The following is a 19,907-nucleotide window of genomic DNA, read 5'->3' on the forward strand; positions in this document are numbered from 1 at the left end:
ATATGCTATTTTTATTTATCTATTAAATTAATAATTGTTTAATAATACTGCTGTGAAAACTTACCTGACAAAGTGATCGTCCAAAAACAAAACATGAATCGAACTCGGTTAAATTTTTATCTTATACTCAACGACAGGACATTTAGCTTCGTTCTCAATCAATTGTAGATACTTTACCGTAGTTGCATTTTATGTCCATTGTTATAGGTACAATTGTTTAAATTACTCTCTTTTTTTCAAAATACGACCAGATGCATTGGTAATCATCAAACTAAAAATAGACGAAGCGACACCGACCTCAATAATTAAAACGTAATCATTTACAAGGGAGATAATTGAATCATGAATTTGTTCACAAAAATATAAATATGATTTGTATATTTTCATTGTAACAAAAATACAGTGAAAAATGACTTTTCACCGAATATCATTTTATGGTTTCTGTAGATCTATATATTTCATAGCCATGATATAATAAATGTTCTTATTATAAACATTGCAATGGAATATGCAATCTACAGAAACCATGAAAGTGATATTCGGTGAAAAGTCATTTTTCACTGTATTTTAGTTAATATTTATATTTCGTGAACAAGTTCATGATTTAATTATTTCCCTTGTAACTTATTACGATCTGATTACTGAGGTGAGTGTCGTTTATACTTTTACGATTACCAATGTAACTGATCGTATTTGAACAATAAACAAATTTAATTTAAACAACGGTACCTATAAAAATTAATGTGAAGTGTAATATCGGTAAAATATCTGAAAGTGATTGGGTACGAAGTCATATGTTTTACTTCGCGTTCGATTCCAGTTTTGTTTTATTTTTTGGACGATCGCTTTATCAGGTATGTTGTTGTTGTTGTTGTTGGGGTGTGTGTGTGTGTGTTTTATAGCAGTATTATTAAATAAATATTAATTTAATAATTAAATAATGGTAATTTGTATTAATTTCTTTTAAAAAGTCCATGGTCAAGTAAATTTTGAGACACATTTCCACCGAAACAAATATATATATATCTATCTATCATGACGTTACGTGTTTTTGGATAGCATAAACGAAAGATATATAATTAACAAAAATCGAAAGATATTGTCAAAAATTAAGAAAGATGTATATAATAAATAAGCCATTTTCATGCGTTTTTTTCGAATACGATTTTTATGTCAACTTGTGATGTGCGAAAACTATATTTTCACTCGTTGCTTCGCTTTTCGTGAAAATATGGTTTTCACTAATCACGAGTTGACTTAAAGGGACATTCCCGAGTTTCCTGCATTGTAAGATGTTTCCGACTAATAAAATATTTCTACGATTAAACTTACATATATAATATATTTTCTTGTTTAGAATATCAGTTTCTGTATATTCAGTGTGTTTCAGGTCGTCTTAATATTTGTAAGAAGCCCAAACTGGATTTTGTCTTCAAATAATTTCGTACGTAGGAAAAATCTTTTTTTAGGAAATAAAATGAATTTTAACCTAGTACAAATATTAGAACGATCAGAAACACGTTTAATATACATCCACTAATAATTTATGCAGAAAAATATATTTGATATGTAATTACAGTCGTTAAAAAGTCGATAACATCTGAAACATTGCCGCAAACTCAGGAATGTCCCTTTAAAATTCGTATTTGAAAACCCCCATGAAATAGCCTCTATATATTTCACCACCAGTAATTAAATACTGACATCGGGAGAGGACGTAACCCACTGATGCGCAGCCGATGTGGGATCGATCCCCGCCGGTGGGCCGATTGGACTATTTCTCGTTCCAAATAGTGCACCACGACTTGCATATGAAATGCCGTGGTATGTCCTATCCTGTCTTTAGGATGGTGTATATAAAATATCCCTTGCTACTAATGAATGTTTTTTGGCAGGTTTCCTCTTTAAGACTATACATCAGTATGACCAAATGTTTGACATTCAATAGCCGATGATTAATACATCAGTGTGCTATAGTGGTGTTGTTAAACAATACAAACTTTAAATTTAAATATATAGATTTTTAGTTTTAATGTAAATAATCATATTTATATGTTTACCTTTGTTTGACACCCAATGGCGATGAGTATGTTTGTGCCGGGGTGTCGTTAAACATTCATTTGTTCGTTCGTTTGTTCGCCCGTTCTTCCTTCCTTCCGCCCTTCCATCCTTTCACTCACTCACTCACTCACTCTCATTCACTCAACCATCCACCCATCCACTTCACAAATCCATTCACTCAACCACTCAACCACCCAAAGTACATCCACTCACCCACCTACTGATCCACTCATTCACTCAATCACCCACCCACGCACGCACGCATCCACTCACCCATCACTCACTCGCTCAAACGCACCACCCACCCACTCACTCACTCACTCACTCACTCACTCAATCACCTACCCACCCATTCACTCACTCACCCCACCTATCCATCCATCCACTCACTCATGCACCCACCCACTCACTCACACTCATTCATTCATTCATCCATCCATTCATCCATCCCAACCAGTACACCACGACTGGTATATCAAAGGCCCTGGTATGTGCTATCCTGTCTGTGGGATGGTATATATAAAATATCCCTCGCTGCCAATGGAAAAATGAAGCGGCATCCTCTATGACTGTCAAAATGACCATATGTTTGACATCCAATAGCCGATGATTATCAAATCATTGTGCTCTAGTGGTGTCGTTAAACAAAAAGTTTCATTCGTCCATTGATTTATTCGTGTCACTGTTGTAGAGATCGGTATCGACGGTGAGGTGCTGGTCATACACAACATCAGCCGCGACTTCGACGACCTGTACGAGTGCCTGGTCGACAACGGCGTGCCGCCCGCGCTCACCAAGTCCACGAGGGTCATCGTCGAGTGTGAGTACATAGCTGAGGTCACACTTAGGTTCCACACCACCATTAATTACTCTATGCAGTTCAATACAATTTCTGTGTCAGAATATATTCTGTGGAAAATACACCTCTGTCGAGAGGGTCATGTGACTACTAATTTTAGGGAGTGCTCTCAACTGATAAGTACTGTGTAAAAAAATCAGCATGTTTTTCAGTTAACCCCCCTCATGTCAGAGCATCGCCTCGTGTTGCTGTTATACAAGTGGTTCATATCAGTAATCAGTTAGTACTACTCGCTCTGCGTGGGAGCCGGTACCGGACTACGAACCAAGTACCTACCAGTCTTATCTCCGATGGCTCAACCACGACACCAGCGAGGCCGTTGGAGTGGTTGGAAATGACGAGCGTTCACACGTGTAACATCTACACCGGTATAAGGCGGGAGTGTAGTTTCCGGACTTGCGCACTACTTCAAAACAACAATGGACTACGCCCGACAGGAAATTATTAATAAAAGACAACACTTTAATCATTATTTTCTCTGCTCGTGTTAGCAAGATTTGTTGTTACGACGGTACAAATATCCGTTTTCGGTTCCACACAGTGAATGTGAATCACATACCGGTAAACAAGCCTAAGACTAGATGGGTGGCCGTTATATAATATTTACAAATGCACTGGCAGTTTACGGTGAATTCTTTCAAATCGTATCTAACGTAGCGAAAGAGATTTGGATGAGTTACTAGACAAGGCGTTATATAAGATGAGTTACTAGACAAGGCGTTATATAAGATGAGTTACTAGACAAGGCGTTATATAAGATGAGTTATTAGACAAGGCGTTATATAAGATGAGTTATTAGACAAGGCGTTATATAAGATGAGTTATTAGACAAGGCGTTATATAAGATGAGTTATTAGACAAGGCGTTATATAAGATGAGTGTAGTATTCTTTTCCTTAGACATCCTCAAAAACCAGGTTTTAAAAATATTAGAATATATTTCCCAACTATAACTTCATTACTGAGACTGCAGTGTTGACTTACACGTCTTGAAGCAATCAATTCCTAAACTGCTAGTTTCATTAGATGGCGTTGGTTTGACGACCTGGTTATCGCCAATGGGCTAGCCAATCGGATGTCTGCAAAACAATTTCTGCACGTGTGTGTTATCAGAAATCTCACACGGTATTCTCCACGACGGCTAACATGTTTCACTCGATGTAGTTGGCGGAGACAGGTCGTGTGATAGTAGCTGATGTTGATCGTGATTTATATTAACTGAATGCATCTATCTCAACGCCCACTTAACTGCATAGTTTGATTACCAGGCACGATACCTCTAACTTGAAAAGCGGACATGTTTGTATGTAAACAAATTTGATAGGCGAAGACAGGCATAGTTCCGTGGTATTTATATGTAATTTGCATTTTTTTTAAATTTGGTTTTAAATTGCATAGCTATTTCTCAAAACGTGATTTTGGGGAAGGATGTAGTCCAGTGGTAAAGTGCTCGCCCGATGAACGGTCGGACCAGGAAAAAAATCCCCGTCGGTGGGTCCTTTGGACTATTTCTCAGCCAGTGGTGTATGTATATATATATATATATATATATATATATATATATATATATATATATATATGGTATCCTGTCTGTGAGATGGTGCATATAAAAGATCCCTTGCTACTAATGGGAAAAAAAATGTAGCGGGTTTCCTCTCTAATACTATAATGATGTCAAAATTACCAAATGTTTGATATCCAACAACCGATGATTAATAAACCAATGTGCTCTAGTGGTGTCGTCAAACAAATCACTCTTTAACTCAAAACGTGTATGTCATTGGAATGTCCAGCGCATGATCTTAGTAGTTAGACATGTACCGACCACTCATGTGGTATGTTCTGTGTAGTGTTGATAACAGTACTATCGACATGCTTCTGTAGGTTGCATGATACCACAGAGGAGAGATTCGTGTCAAAGTTCGAGGTGTGCCGTGAAATACACACGGAGTATAGGTTGCATATTTTAAAGAAGAGAGTTACGTGGCAAAGTTTTACGGAGTAAAAGCAAATGTGGGTGTGATTGGTAGTAATATGTGACATTGATTATTTGTGCAAATACTATTATCCATTGACAATAAATAAATACACTTTTATTTGTTATACAGTTGTTATGCAGTATATACCAGAGGTTGAAACTAATGTGGGGTACCCCCAAAAATGGAACTGCAATTTTCAGCAAAAATTACGGTTGCTATTAAAAACATTAATTAAATCTCTTAAATGGTATGTGACTCCCCATTTTCTTGTAGGTAGATTAGATGTGAGGTGCCACACTTTCTATTGCTGTACTTCCTGGGTGCGTTGATACGCTGCTTATATCAGTTTTATTAGTAAACGTTAACATTATCGGCAATAGGAATTGATTTGGTCTATTAGAACCTATAAATAGCTGTGGCTGTGGCATGAAAATAAGTTGAAATGAAATGAATTACACATATACTAGTAATGTGCACTATATTATTTATGGATTATTTTTTATTACAGAGCTTTTGATGTATTGGTAAAAATAAATTAATTTGCCAAATCAACTTTAATTAGCATTTGGCGATTTTGAGAACGACAACTTAAAACCTGATTAAATTATAGACTTCTATACCACTGTCCGCCTGCTGATATTACTATAGTTTTCATATAATATGCATATCCATCTTATGCCTACGAATGTATCTTTTTCGTTTCTCATTGTGACGTCGTTTAAGTTTACGTGTGACGTGTGACGTGTGAACCAATTCGTAAAGAAATAACGTGTTAGTAGGTCTCGACATTAATTTTGCTTACTTCCCCGTTTCGGCTTGTTTGCAGTTGATTTGTAATAAATAAAATACTATACTCGCTGGCCCGCCATACTATTTTAATGACACTCGTAAACAGTGTTGGTATCTGACTCGCTTTCTCTCGTCACATACCAAAACTGTTCACTCGTTTCATAAAAATGGTATGACAGGCAGGCTCGTTTATTATATGTAATAATAATAATAATAATAATAATAATAATAATAATAGTATGTGTTTAATTAAAAGAAACAATAAAACGCATGTATAAAAGTAATGCAGCCCAAGCCGTTCTATGATTTTCAGTTCCCCCAGAGGTGGTAGTAGAGCGGCCGCGTGTTGGCCAGTTCATCGGTAGGAAGACGGTGTTGGAGTGTTCAGTGTACGCGTACCCCCAGTACCTGGTGGTGTGGAAGCGCCGAGGTAAACAGATCACCTCCAACAAAAAGTATACTGTTGAAGTGGATTCCAACGCCGAGAGCAGACTCGTTACGCTAAGACTGATAATCCACCGGGTATCGCGCAGGAATTACGGTAAATACACGTGCGAGGCGAAGAACGACCTGGGACAGGGCTCGTCGGATGCTGTGTTGTACGGTTGGTATTATGTTCATCAGTAACATTATTAGCCAGTTACTAGTGGTTCAAAAGGAAAGGAATGTTTGTTCAACGCCAACTCAGCATATTTTGAACTATAGATATAATATTTCGTGTCTAACATGCTATGGTTTGTTCGACATTTGTGAGAGAATGAGGGACGGAGATAGACAGACTGATATAGCGAGGGCAAGTGAGAGGGTGAAATAGAGACAGATATGCTCGCACACACACACACACACACACACACACACAGAGAGAGAGAGAGAGAGAGAGAGAGAGAGAGAGAGAGAGAGAGAGAGAGAGAGAGAGAGAGAGAGAGAGAGAGAGACACACACACACACACACACACACACACAGACAGAGATAGTTATTTCTGCTAGCATAACAATACTGCCAGTGCCGCTTCATCGCTGCCACTACCATCGCTGCTATCTAACCTTCATTACTATTATTCCATTCCAACAGTGTTCCACGACTGGTATATCAAAAGCCTTCGTCTGTGGGAAAGTGCATATAAAGGATTCCTTGCTGCTGATGGTAAAATGTAGCGGGTTTCCTTTGAAGACTATGTTAGAATTATCAAATCTTGGTCGAGATGTAGCCCACTGGTAACGCGCTTGCTTATTGCGAGGTCGGTCTGGGATCGATTCCCGTCAGTGGACCCTATTGAGCTATTGTTTTCGTTCCAGGTAGTGCACCACGACTGGAATATTAAAGTTCATAGTATGTGCTATCCTGACTGTGTGTTGGTGCATATAAAAGATCCCTTGCTACTAATGGAAACTAATGTAGTGGGTTTCCTCTCTAAGACTATATGTCAAAATTACAATGCAATAGCCACTGATTAATAAATCAATGTTCTCTAGCGGTGCCGTTAAACAAAACAAACTTTTCTTTTGTTAAATCTTTGACATCCGATAGCCGATGATTAATTAGTCATGCGTTCTAGTGGCGTTGATAAAAAAAAATGTAACTACGGCAATCACAAGTACTACTATCACATTTATTAGAAATACGTCTACAAAAAACCCTCAATAACTATTACAATACTACAATAAAATAAACTATTTTTACTACCACTAAAATAACTGCAGTTGCCTCTATTATTGTAATCATTCTTGGTTGTCAGTCGTAAAAACGGATCTTTTAAGGCTAGCTCAGGTTGACCTTGCGTGAACATTGGCCGGTAAGCTTTGCATCAGAAGAACAATTCGTGCTGGGGTGTCGTTAAACATTCATTTATTCATTCAGAAGAACAGTTCGTGCTGGGGTGTCGTTAAACATTCATTTACTCATTCAGAAGAACAATTCGTGCTGGGGTGTCGTTAAACATTCATTTACTCATTCAGAAGAACAATTCGTGCTGGGGTGTCGTTAAACATTCATTTATTCATTCAGAAGAACAAGACATTGACAGTCGGGAACAAAACAGAAATTTACGATCAAACGAGCGAAACCGTGGCACAGTCGCTGTCTAATCTAGAACAGTCAATGGGGGATTGATCTACCACACAACCGTGGTACAGTCGCAGTCTAATGTAGAACAGTCAATGGGGGATTGATCTACCACACTACCGTGGCACAGTCTAATGTAGAACTGTCAATGGGTGATTGATCTACCACACTACCGTGGCACAGTCTAATGTAGAACTGTCAATGGGGGATTGATCTACCACACTACCGTGGCACAGTCTAATGTAGAACTGTCAATGGGGGATTGATCTACCACACTACCGTGGCACAGTCGCAGTCTAATGTAGAACAGTCAATGGGGGATTGATCTACCACACTACCGTGGCACAGTCTAATGTAGAACTGTCAATGGGTGATTGATCTACCACACTACCGTGGTACAGTCGCAGTCTAATGTAGAACAGTCAATGGGGGATTGATCTACCACACTACCATGGTACAGTCTAATGTAGAACTGTCAATGGGGGATTGATCTACCACACTACCGTGACATAGTCACAGTCTAATGTAGAACAGTCAATGGGGGATTGATCTACCACACAACCGTGACATAGTCACAGTCTAATGTAGAACAGTCAATGGGGGATTGATCTACCACACTACCGTGGCACAGTCGCAGTCTAATGTAGAACAGTCAATGGGGGATTGATCTACCACACTACCGTGGCACAGTCGCAGTCTAATGTAGAACTGTTAATGGGGGGTTGATCTACCACACAACCGTGGTACAGTCCGCAGTCTAATGTAGAACAGTCAATGGAGGATTGATCTACCACATAACCGTGGTACAGTCGCAGTCTAATGTAGAACAGTCAATGGTGGTGGTGGTGGGGGGGGGGGGGGGATCTACCACACTACCGTGGCACAGTCCTCAGTCTAATGGATTGATCTACCACACAACCGTGGTACAGTCGCTGTCTAATGTAGAACAGTTAATGGGGGATTGATCTACAACACAACCGTGTCACAGTCGCAGTCTAATGTAGAACAGTCAGTCAGGGATCTATCTATGTGACTGCAAGGTCGACCTGCTTTACCGTATCAGTGACATTAAGCTTAGAGCAAAACAACTAAAAGTATTTAATTTGTAATTTAGTCCTCAAGAGGCTTTGTTATTCGGTCAATTCATACTGTGATTGCCGACTTCATGCGACACTGAAATTTTATTTTTTATTAGGTAAACCTGTGACAGAACATGCCCTTAATTTTGTTTTCGCCTGTGGCGATATTAATTGTTTTAGAGGGCCGTGTGCAGTTCCAATATGCACTTAAGCCCAGGTGGGCACTTTGTTACGTAATACCTCCGCGAGTGCGGTTTTTACGACCGTGATTTTGGCGACTAGGCCTCAGCAAGTCTGGCCATTCTAAGAAAAATATGCCGGCTTGGTCGCTGTGGAAAAATCACTTGATAGGGGGAAGACCGCGTTGTACCCCCAGGCGATATTCGGTTTTATGATAAATAGCTAGGGTTTTAGAGATATCGGGCAGAAACAAAAGGAAGGCTCCAGAGGATCGTTGTCCGTCCGGACTGGTGATTATATATATTTTTCTGCTCTGTGTATAACCTTGATGTGATTAATGTGACTTTAAATATTTTAATACTGTATTATACCAATATTATTTAGACGGTGCTGCCGGTAATCTGACGCAGTAAACTGTAGGCTCACTGTTCTAATATATATATAAAGCTTAACCAGTCATCCTAGAGGACCTAGGTAAACTGTAGGTTATTGTCTTTATTGTGATAGGTACCAGTATTAATTCTGTATTACAAGGTTACTGAATGAGTAGTTAAGGGTTAATTAAAAATTAACCAGTTAGGAATAGAGTTGTAATTCCTTTATTAATTAAGTTCCCCTGGAAGCGTTTCTCAATTATCACACGTGTGGGTGTCGTGTCACGGTGAAGTGATTAGCATATTGTGTAAACTAAACACCTAGATATTAACTAATTAAGTGATCAGTTCTGGGTTGTTATTATTTGTTGTTGTTAATTAACTACTGCGGCAGTACATTTGTCAGCGTAGGTTAATACAGATTCCAAAGTGTATTGTGTTTTTGTTGTGTTTTCTAGTGAACTAAACGTGCTATAATAATATATACTTTATATAAGATCTTATCTCTGATCATACCTAGACGAGCCACGCGGGTTGAACTGCCCGTTACAGAGAGATCTAATAGATATACAGTTAGGGTATTATAGGATCCCCGTGACAAAACCAAAAAGCGTTGAACAAACACGCACCAAACTTTAATATAAACTGTGTTAAATATACCTTGAATTGACCGAAAGAAAGAAAGAAATGTTTTATTTAACGACGCACTCAACACATTTTATTTACGGTTATATGGCGTCAAACATATGGTTAAATACCACACAGATTTTGAGAGGAAACCCGCTGTCGCCACTACATGGGCTACTCTTTCCGATTAGCAGCAAGGGCTCTTTTATTTGCGCTTCCCACAGGCAGGATAGCACAAACCATGGCCTTTGTTGAACCAGTTATGGATCACTGGTCGGTGCAAGTGGTTTACATCTACCCATTGAGCCTTGCGGAGCACTCACTCAGGGCTTGGAGTCGGTATCTGGATTAAAAATCCCATGCCTCGACCCAGTACCTACCAGCCTGTAGACCGATGGCCTAACTGTGTTAAATACACCCTGAATTGACCGAAACATGAGGATTAGGTTTGAATAGAAGCAGGACTGGGCGAGTCAACTACTCGCCAACAAGTCTTAAGAGTCGGCAGTGAAGTATAAATCTAGTTTAGAATTCCAGCAAACTCATTGATGTTTTTAAATCTTCAGAAATTGAAGCACCGCGAACCACATCTACAACGACGACGACGCAAGCAACGCCAGCGACGGCTTCCGAGAAAAACGCGAGGGTGTTGAAAAACACGGAGCACTTCGTGAGTCATGAGCAGCCCGGCCTACACCTGCAGGTGAACAAACCCGGCCGCAGCAACTCCTCAGCCGCTAACAGCATTCCTACGAAACCCTATTCAGAGAAACACGACCCGGGAGTCGGCGGTAAGTGAACACCATTACTGCCAAGCGATGTCGGCGGTAAGTGAACACCATTAGTCTCAAACCCGATAGTGGACCGACCATCAGAGCTAGCTATGTCGGCGGTAAGTGAACACCATTACTCTCAAACCCGATAGTGGACCGACCATCAGAGCTAGCGATGTCGGCGGTAAGTGAATAGCATTACTGCCAAGCGATGTCGGCGGTAAGTGAACACCATTAGTCTCAAACCCGATAGTGGACCGACCATCAGAGCTAGCGATGTCGGCGGTAAGTGAACACCATTACTATCAAGCGATGTCGGCGGTAAGTGAACACCATTCTCTCAAACCCGATAGTGGACCGACCATCAGAGCTAGCGATGTCGGCGGTAAGTGAATATCATTACTGCCAAGCGATGTCGGCGGTAAGTGAACACCATTCTCTCAAACCCGATAGTGGACCGACCATCAGAGCTAGCGATGTCGGCGGTAAGTAAACACCATTACTATCAAGCGATGTCGGCGGTAAGTGAACACCATTCTCTGAAACCCGATAGTGGACCGACCATCAGAGCTAGCGATGTCGGCGGTAAGTGAACACCATTACTATCAAGCGATGTCGGCGGTAAGTGAACATCATTACTGCCAAGCGATGTCGGCGGTAAGTGAACACCATTACTCTCAAACCCGATAGCGGACCGACCATCAGAGCTAGCGATGTCGGCGGTAAGTGAACACCATTACTCTCAAACCCTATAGTGGACCGACCATCAGAGCTAGCGATGTCGGCGGTAAGTGAACACCATTACTCTCAAACCCTATAGTGGACCGACCATCAGAGCTAGCGATGTCGGCGGTAAGTGAACACCATTACTCTCAAACCCTATAGTGGACCGACCATCAGAGCTAGCGATGTCCACTCTGTTTGAAAATAAAAGCAGTCACATTTTTCTTTTATTATGTAGTATTTTTTCCGACTCGGCGGTAAGTGGAATTGCATCATTTCTATAGTGAGAACTGGATACAAGAATTAGCGATGTCTATTATTTGCAAAAATAAGACAATTCACATTTCTCTTCTCTTTTTTTTTTCTTCTCTTTTTTCTCTTTTTCTTATAGGGAGGGGGAATGTTTCATTCTTACTTTTTAAATAAAATTGGTTTTATTTCGAATTACCCTGCATCTTTAAAATATTAAAGCTCGGTGTGTTTCTTTAAACCATGACATAGTTCTGGTTGTGAGCTCTCATTATGGCAAGAGAGCAAAGGCGTTCAGCAGTGACGAGGTTAACATCATAATTATCTACTAGGTATATACAAAATATTACTGGCTGAGGTTATCAGTGGTAGTAGATGGGCGACTACAGAACACGAGAACCCACGTGTTATTTGATACAACAGCCACAAGATCGTAAACAACATGAAACGTTCTGCTCTCGGGAGACCGATAACCGTGGCACTGTTTTGTTTCAGAGTGTCGTTTATTCGCGGATGTCGCACTGACACCATAAACCATTTTCAATACTCAAGTATAAAAAGTCCCCTCGTGAGAAATGATTGGGTCTGAACGCCGGGAGGATGAACCTTCTGTGTGTCTGAAACAAAAGTCTTGCATCAATGAGATTAGAACCCAGACTAGTCTGGATCACAATAACCGGTGGTGTAGTGGACTAATGGCCTCAGTGGTGTAGTACACTTGTATTACCTGGGGGTAGTGGTGGACTAACCGGCCTCGGTGGTGCAGTACACTTGTACCACCTGGGGGTAGTGGTGGACTAACCGGCCTCGGTGGTGTAGTACACTTGTATCACCTGGGGGTAGTGGTGGACTAACCGGCCTCGGTGGTGTAGTACACTTGTATCACCTGGGGGTAGTGGTGGACTAACCGGCCTCGGTGGTGTAGTACACTTGTACCACCTGGGGGTAGTGGTGGACTAACCGGCCTCGGTGGTGTAGTACACTTGTATCACCTGGGGGTAGTGGTGGACTAACCGGCCTCGGTGGTGTAGTACACTTGTATCACCTAGGGGGTAGTGGTGGACTAACCGGCCTCGGTGGTGTCGGTGGTGTAGTACACTTGTATCACCTGGGGGTAGTGGTACACTTGTATCACCTGGGGGTAGTGGTGGACTAACCGGCCTCGGTGGTGCCTCAGTGGTGTAGTACACTTGTACCACCTGGGGGTAGTACACTTGTATCACCTGGGGGTAGTGGTGGACTAACCTGGGGGTAGTGGTGGACTAATGGCCTCGGTGGTGTAGTACCCACCTGGGGGTAGTGGTGGACTAATGGCCTCGGTGGTGCAGTGGTGGACTAATGGCCTCTGTGTACACTTGTCACCTGGGGGTAGTGGTGGACTAACCGGCCTCGGTGGTGTAGTACACTTGTATCACCTGGGGGTAGTGGTGGACTAACAGTGGTGGCCTCGGTGGTGCCTCGGTGGTGTAGTACACTTGTACCACCTGGGGGTAGTGGTGGACTAACCGGCCTCGGTGGTGTAGTACACTTGTACCACCTGGGGGTAGTGGTGGACTAATGGCCTCGGTGGTGTAGTACACTTGTACCACCTGGGGGTAGTGGTGGACTAACCGGCCTCGGTGGTGTAGTACACTTGTATCACCTGGGGGTAGTGGTGGACTAACCGGCCTCGGTGGTGTAGTACACTTGTATCACCTGGGGGTAGTGGTGGACTAATGGCCTCGGTGGTGTAGTACACTTGTACCACCTGGGGGTAGTGGTGGACTAACCGGCCTCGGTGGTGTAGTACACTTGTATCACCTGGGGGTAGTGGTGGACTAACCGGCCTCGGTGGTGCAGTACACTTGTATCACCTGGGGGTAGTAGTGGTGGACTAACCGGCCTCGGTGGTGTAGTACACTTGTATCACCTGGGGGTAGTGGTGGACTAACCGGCCTCGGTGGTGTAGTACACTTGTATCACCTGGGGGTAGTGGTGGACTAACCGGCCTCGGTGGTGTAGTACACTTGTATCACCTGGGGGTAGTGGTGGACTAACCGGCCTCGGTGGTGTAGTACACTTGTATCACCTGGGGGTAGTGGTGGACTAAGTGGTGTATCACCTGGGGGTAGTGGTGGACTAACCGGCCTCGGTGGTGTAGTACACTTGTATCACCTGGGGGTAGTGGTGGACTAACCGGCCTCGGTGGTGTAGTACACTTGTATCACCTGGGGGTAGTGGTGGACTAACCGGCCTCGGTGGTGCAGTACACTTGTACTATCTGGGGTAGTGGTGGACTAACCGGCCTCGGTGGTGTAGTACACTTGTATCACCTGGGGGTAGTGGTGGACTAACCGGCCTCGGTGGTGTAGTACACTTGTATCACCTGGGGGTAGTGGTGGACTAACCGGCCTCGGTGGTGCAGTACACTTGTATCACCTGGGGGTAGTGGTGGATTAACCGGCCTCGGTGGTGCAGTACACTTGTACTATCTGGTGGGGTACTTGTACTATCTGGGGTAGTGGTGGACTAACCGGCCTCGGTGGTGCAGTACACTTGTACTATCTGGGGTAGTGGTGGACTAACCGACCTCGGTGGTGCAGTACACTTGTACTATCTGGGGTAGTGGTGGATTAACCGGCCTCGGTGGTGCAGTACACTTGTACTATCTGGGGTAGTGGTGGACTACCCGCCTCGGTGGTGCAGTACACCTTAAAGGCAACATACACCGAGTTTGACCTACTCCACGGGTGCGATTGTACGTGACCCTAGTGTATGACCTCGAATGTGGGATAATTAAATGCAAGAACGCCAAGCTCAAAATAGCCCTGTTCTCTAGAGCACAGCCCTGTTAAGAAGTCCCATACCGAAAGGGAAATACTGCGTCTTCACATTTTATCTTATCAGCCTCCAGATATATATATATGTTCGTGGTGGCCAAACAAAATATCCTCGTCTCTCTGATATATATATGTTTGTCGTGTCTGAGAAACCGTCAAGAAAGAAACAAAAAAAGACCCCCATCCCACCCCAAAAAAAAAAAAAAAAAAAAAAAAAAACCCAAAAAACCCCACAAAAAATAATAACGCATGACTGATCTCACAATAATTCAACCACACACATAATATGAGTGTTTCAAAGCTATGTAATTTTATATAAATAAATAAAATTACTTTCTTTTCGGACATTTAAATTACGTTTTACAGTCAAAACTTGCTTTATTGAACATCATGACTTTTGACAGAACCACTTCTGGTTGTTATGCCTTTTATTTATAGCTGGTCGGTTTTCTACGAACGGATTACATCAGTTGCTGTGTTGTTTTGTGTTTTCAGGTCCACGGAAAGCCAAGCCTGTATTTGGAGGTGACTTCAACAGACGACGATCTTCCTCAACAAGACTTTTAGCTGCGTCACTTCTTATAGTCACGCTTGTATTTGCTCAATTTCTCTTCTTATAGGAAAACAAACGTGTGGTGTTTGTAGTACGTACCTTTATGATGTGTCATCTCATAGTCAACTGAACATGTGTAATGTATAAATACGCTCACTGGTCAAATTTATGATCAAATAGTCAACTCAACATGTGGAGTGTTCAAAATATGTACCCTTGGTCACATTTGTCATCAGATAATCCACACGTGCAGTGTTTAAAATATGTACCTTGGTAGGTAAAATGTGTTTATTTCAGAGTCAAATGAATATGTGCAGAGTTTAAAATACGAACCTTGGTAAAATGTGATTTCATAGTCAGATGAATACGGCCAGTGTTTAAAATACGTACCTTGGTAAAAAAAAAAAAAAAATGTCATTTCACAGTCAGATGAAGACGGCCAGTGTTTAAAATACGTACCTTGGTAAAAAAAAAAGAAGTCATTTCATAGTCAGATGAAGACGGCCAGTGTTTAAAATACGTACCTTGGTAAAATGTGTCATTTCATAGTCAGATGAAAACTGCCAGTGTTTAAAATACGTACCTTGATAAAACGTGTCATTTCATAGTCAAATGAAGACGGCCAGTGTTTAAAATACGTACCTTGGTAAAATGTGTCATTTCATTATCAAATAAACAGTGTTTTCGTATACTGAGGGAACCAAAGGAACCGGATGCCTGTTTATTTACACTTCAACACATTGTCTAATCAACACTTAATATGGTGTATTAAAGATGTGGTAAGTGTGACACAAAGAAGAAACTCGCTGCGACATATACATCATTTCCAACTGGTCAGTGAACATAATGGATCGCACCGCATAGTGACTACATGACGTCACAAACTTGACGATCATGTTCGTCGTTCACGTCCGACGGTGCTCGTCTTCTGCTGAGTCAACAGTGGTGTAGATTCAAACAATACGACCACGAAACAGCTTGAACCAGTTCGTTACTTTCCGTGACTCTTGCCTTGTAGAGTCCGAAGAACAGTTAATGGCGGGAAGTCACCAGTGTACTGCTGAGAACAATAATCTGTTGTGTGTGCGCTTTGTTTTCAATCTTGAATATGGACTAGCACGTCTACAGATAAAAGTTATTTTGATGTTATTTATTTGTATAAAATGTATATATGTAAAAATGAGAGAATGTTAGATTACTAAAGTGGTTACGAGGAAATGAAAGAAAGACATGTTTTATTTAATGACGCACTCAGCACATTTTATTTACGGTTATATTGCGTCAGACATATGGTTAAGGAACACACAGATATTGAGAGAGGAAACCCGCTGTCGCCACTCCATGGGCTACTCTTTCCGCTTAGCAGCAAGGGGTCTTTTATATGTTACATCCCAAGACAGGGTAGTACATACCAGGGCCTTTGATATACCAGTCGTGGTGCACTGGCTGGAACGAGAAATAGCCCAATGGGCCCACCGACGAGGATCGATCCCACACCGACCGCGCATTAGCAGCAAAAGATATTTTATATGCAGCATCTCGCAGACTGGAGAGCACATAACACGTTCTTTGTTACACAGGTTGTGGAGCACTAGCTGGAACGAGAAATAGCCCAGTGGGCCCACTAACGAGGATCGATCCTAGACGGACCGCGCATCAAGCGAGTGCTCTACAACTGGCCAACGTACCGCCCGTATTACTGAGAAAGAATACACGCGTAACACACTCCAACATACAGGATACGTTAGATACGTTGTGTAACAATTCTTTTAACATGTCTAAAGACCACTCGTGTAGTATAGTAGTATAGTATAATTTTATTAATTAGTGTCTATGTATGTATATATGTATGGTAGCATTAATAACATACATATAAGCTTTCGTGCATATTACATAAAACAGAAAGCTTTGTTAAATACATATGAACTATGTTTGTGACTGCAAATTGGAAAACAAAGGGATACATCAGAAATATCCTTTCGTAAACACAGCTTCCTTTATAGAGCATTTCACTGTATTACTTGACGCGCCTGAAATACTACTGTACAGGAAGTCACTACGCTACCATTTCATGAAATACTGCTGTACACGAAGCCACTGCTGTACCATTTCATGAAATACTACTGTACCGGAAGTCACTACGCTACCATTTCATGAAATACTACTGTACAGGAAGCCACTGCTGTACCATTTCATGAAATACTACTGTACAGGAAGCCACTACGGTACCATTTCATGAAATACTGCTGTACATGAAGCCACTACTGTACCATTTCATGAAATACTACTGTACAGGAAGCCACTACGATACCATTTCATGAAATACTACTGTACGGGAAGCCACTACGGTACCATTTCATGAAATACTGCTGTACATGAAGCCACTACTGTACCATTTCATGAAATACTACTGTACAGGAAGCCACTACGGTACCATTTCATGAAATACTACTGTACAGGAAGCCACTACTGTACAATTTCATGAAACACTACTGTACAGGAAGCCATTACGGTACCATTTCATGAAATACTACTGTACAGGAAGCCACTACTGTACCATTTCATGAAATACTACTGTACAGGAAGCCACTACTGTACCATTTCATGATGGAAGCAGGTTTTATAGGCGGCTTGCACTGTCCACGTAAACAAACGAGTGTTTCACAATGTATGGAGAAAACTGCCCTACGTCTCAGGAGAACACACTCGTTGGAGTGAGTTGTATTAAAATGTGATTGTATTTTTTAAGTTTTTATGTCATTATACGATCCATGTTTCAGGAGAACTTTGAAGGTTGAAAGGACAATACCCGTAACTGTAATTCACTGCTGTAATCTTCATTAACACATTCTAGCACCCTACATACAATGACTGATCGAAACTTTCATCTAGTTCATACTCATTTTCTTTTGTTCTTTTTTTAATTTACATTTGTTGTCGGCTTAGAAATATTCGTATTTGTTGTTGCAGAAACCTAAATCATATTGCACGACTCCTGGAGAACATATACCAATGAAAAAAAATAAGTGAACACATGTACTTGTAGACCACATTGCATTTACTACCAGCGTAGTAATGTCTGTATTTGATACAAATGTGTAATATGGGATTGAATGTCAGTAGCAGAGGCGGATCTAGGTGGTGGTGGTGGTGGTGGGGGGGGGGGGGAACAGGGGCCCGCCTCCCTCTAAATTTGCGACAGTTATATATTTTATTATATATTAATTTTCATTTCTTTACAATCCCCCTCCAAACCTCCCCCAAAGTTCCCTTAGCATTTCGTCTCATGTCATTGCCCCCCCCCCTCCCAAATGGATTTTATGGATCCGCCACTGAGTAGTGTCGAACTAACTGTCGGTACAGTCGACTTCTGACACTGTAGATTGAGGCTTTTCATTGACGTCTTATTTGCTGTTACCAGTTGTGTGATCCGTTATTTCTTTCCATCAGTATTACAACACGTAATACTTGATTAAATCCTGGATCTATTTATTGCTCTAACCATTGTCTTGCTTAGAATATTTATTTCTGAACATTCAGTTGTTGATAGGGGTTTCTAATGTATGTAGTAATAAAACAACACAGCGTCTTCATGTGACCGCTTGGCACGCACCGGGACGTTCACGATATTTGTGTGTGTGTGTGTGTGGGGGGGGGGGGGGGGGGTCTTGTTATTCTTCTTTGTTTATTTGTTTCTTTTCTTCTTTTTTTGAGGGGGTGTTTGTCGGGGTGTATGTAAGTCTGGGGGGGGGGGTGTTTTTTTTTGTGTGGTGGTGTTTGTTTGTTTTTGTTTTTTTGTATTTTTTTGTAAGTGTCTGTCAAAGAGACGGCCTTTTGATTCATCCAGATGTTTGACAATTCAGAACGCTTCAGTGATCATGAAAATAACTATTTACACTTTTTCAAATCTGATGAGTTGTATGTTGTGGAGTGCCGGATGAACATGTCCATCGTGATTAGATGCTACTAAAGTACTACTAGCGAGCGCTCTATCCACTGAGCTAGATCCAGCCCGTGCACCTAGAGTTAGTCACAGTCTGTTTCCTTCATTGGATGACCTTTAACATATCCACCGATTATTTCCGATGTAATATAATAATCTATACACAACTGAGCTTTTGTTTTGTAGATGCACATGTACAAACTAAAACAATAGAAAGAAAAATAAATGTTTTTCTTTGTGTACAACACAGAAAAGCAATTGCGAAATCAACGTAAAATTACAAGGTCTTAATGTCCTTTCAACCTATAATTTCTGTTATCGCAGTGTATAATTATGACCAATTATCTTCCAGCCATATGAATTAGAGATAATTGATATTGACTAATTTGTTCAATTTACAACAAAATAGCTCAGTTAAGATCTAATCTTATGGTGAGGAATTTGAGATATTGTTATTAGTTTTACAGATCACGTGGTTTATTAGCATACCGCACAAATCAGTAGTAACACAACATACAACACTAACTGCGGTAATGGTCTGTTTTCAGTACTTTTCAACATAACTGACCTGCAAACGGACAAACAATGTATAAATATGTGTTATCTTTACAGGAGAATGGTGTCCATTGGTGTATCAAATATCTCTTTTACAGAAACAACTGTTTATTTGCTGACAGCTATGTCATTTTAAAGGGCTGACAACAGAACTGGTTTATTCCACTTTTTGTGAAAATGATAGTAATCCACTTTGCCACTGCTTTCTTTTTCAACTATCTTTTTTTCTTTGTTTTCTTTTTCGCTGAGGTTGGGACTGGGGCATGCATATAATAGGAGTGAC

General features: G+C 41.2%; 1 protein-coding gene across 1 annotated transcript; it reads left to right on the top strand.

Moving 5' to 3' along the window:
• The first annotated feature begins 2,082 nt into the window (after positions 1-2,082).
• On the top strand, positions 2,083-15,778 carry LOC121387917 (lachesin-like). The gene is made up of 5 exons (XM_041519130.1): positions 2,083-2,086; positions 2,753-2,881; positions 6,001-6,291; positions 10,576-10,800; positions 15,069-15,778. The coding sequence occupies exons 1-5, from the start codon at positions 2,083-2,085 to the stop codon at positions 15,191-15,193; spliced, it is 774 nt and encodes a 257-aa protein (XP_041375064.1). The 3' UTR covers positions 15,194-15,778.
• Positions 15,779-19,907: the final 4,129 nt, after the last annotated feature.

This window comes from Gigantopelta aegis, chromosome 2 (assembly GCF_016097555.1).
Source record: "Gigantopelta aegis isolate Gae_Host chromosome 2, Gae_host_genome, whole genome shotgun sequence".
NCBI classification, from domain to species: Eukaryota; Metazoa; Mollusca; class Gastropoda; order Neomphalida; family Peltospiridae; genus Gigantopelta; species Gigantopelta aegis.

Excerpts from the sequence above, each read along its gene's own strand:
- LOC121387917 (XM_041519130.1), top strand. Across the intron at positions 2,882-6,000 it reads CACGAGGGTCATCGTCGAGT|TTCCCCCAGAGGTGGTAGTA; the intron begins GTGAGTACATAG and ends TATGATTTTCAG. Across the intron at positions 6,292-10,575 it reads GTCGGATGCTGTGTTGTACG|AAATTGAAGCACCGCGAACC; the intron begins GTTGGTATTATG and ends TTAAATCTTCAG.